Source organism: Ailuropoda melanoleuca, chromosome 5, assembly GCF_002007445.2.
Source record: "Ailuropoda melanoleuca isolate Jingjing chromosome 5, ASM200744v2, whole genome shotgun sequence".
Taxonomy (NCBI): Eukaryota; Metazoa; Chordata; class Mammalia; order Carnivora; family Ursidae; genus Ailuropoda; species Ailuropoda melanoleuca.
The window spans coordinates 54,556,439-54,557,579 of NC_048222.1; the positions used below are offsets into that span (position 1 = coordinate 54,556,439).

At 67.7% G+C, this 1,141-nt stretch overlaps 1 protein-coding gene across 1 annotated transcript in view; it reads left to right on the forward strand.

Moving 5' to 3' along the window:
• Window positions 1-358: 358 nt before the first annotated feature.
• LYSMD2 (LysM domain containing 2) overlaps window positions 359-1,141 on the forward strand; it is a 19,725-nt gene continuing 18,942 nt past the window's right edge. Inside the window, 2 exon segments of the mRNA XM_034660976.1 lie at window positions 359-1,048; window positions 1,050-1,085. Coding sequence (XP_034516867.1) covers window positions 812-1,048; window positions 1,050-1,085 — 273 coding nt within the window. The 5' untranslated portion in view covers window positions 359-811.

Here is a 1,141-nt window from a genome sequence, read left to right on the forward strand (position 1 = left end):
TCTAAGTAGTGAGCCGTGAGAATGGATGCAGCTAGGGAGCCTGTAGAATTGACTGTAACTAGTCACTCTTTCCAGGCAGCTCAGGGCTAAAATTGGCACGGATGTGCAGTGAAGAGTGAAACCCAAACAACTGGAGAGTTAGTTTGAGGTCACCCACCTGGTGTAATGTTCAAAGGCCTGTCCCTCCTGCGGCAATGTTGAAAGGTCCGGACCCTCCTGGCTGTGGAGATGGGCCTGGAGAAACTGTGTGTGTTTAATGGCCTTAATGTTTTCTGTGACGTGGACTTTGAGGTCATCAGGGGAGTCGGGTGGGGGGAGGGAAGTACCCTTCATGGGAGAGCTTGGAGGTCTGAGAAAGCTGGCGCCTGCTGGGGAATCAAAATAGGAAGCAGAGCAAAGCTTTGGTGTTTTGCAGCGGTCGGGGCAGGACTCTCACTAGAATCTGTGGCATGCCTCTGGGTTCCGCCGGCGCGGAGGACGCCTGAGGATGGGCCCTTCTTAGCCCCCGCGGCCGCGAGCGTTAGTGCGCCCCGCTTCCCCGCACCGGCGAGCAGGGTGGAGCCGCGGCGCTCGGCCCGGCGGCTGCGGGATCTCGTCTCGCTCTTCCGCTTGCAGGTGCGCCCGGGAAAGGCGGGACGTGCAGGAGGGGGGCGCCCGCCATGCCCGGCCCGCAGCTCCCCGTCGCGGCCTCCAGCCCGCCGCCCCCGCGAAACGGCCGCCCGCAACCCCTGTGAGGAGGAAGAAGAGGCGGCGGCGGCGAAGGCGCCGCCCCCTTGGCGAGCTTCGCGACCTGGCGGCCTCCGCAGGACCCATGGCGGATTCCTCGCCCGCGCTGTCTCTGCGGGAAGGCGGCCCCCGGGCGGCCCGGCCCTCGGCCCCTTCGCCGCCGCCGCGCTCGCGCTCGGGCTCCGAGTCCGAGGAGGCCGAGCTGTCGCTGAGCCTGGCCCGCACCAAGACCCGTTCGTACGGCAGCACGGCCAGCGTGCGGGCGCCGCTGGGCGCCGGCGTCATCGAGCGCCATGTGGAGCACCGGGTCCGCGCCGGCGATAACGCTGCAGGGCATCGCGCTCAAGTACGGAGTCACGGTGAGCAGGGCGCGCCGCGGCGGCGGGGGCCGGCGGCACGGGCGGGGGCTCGGGGC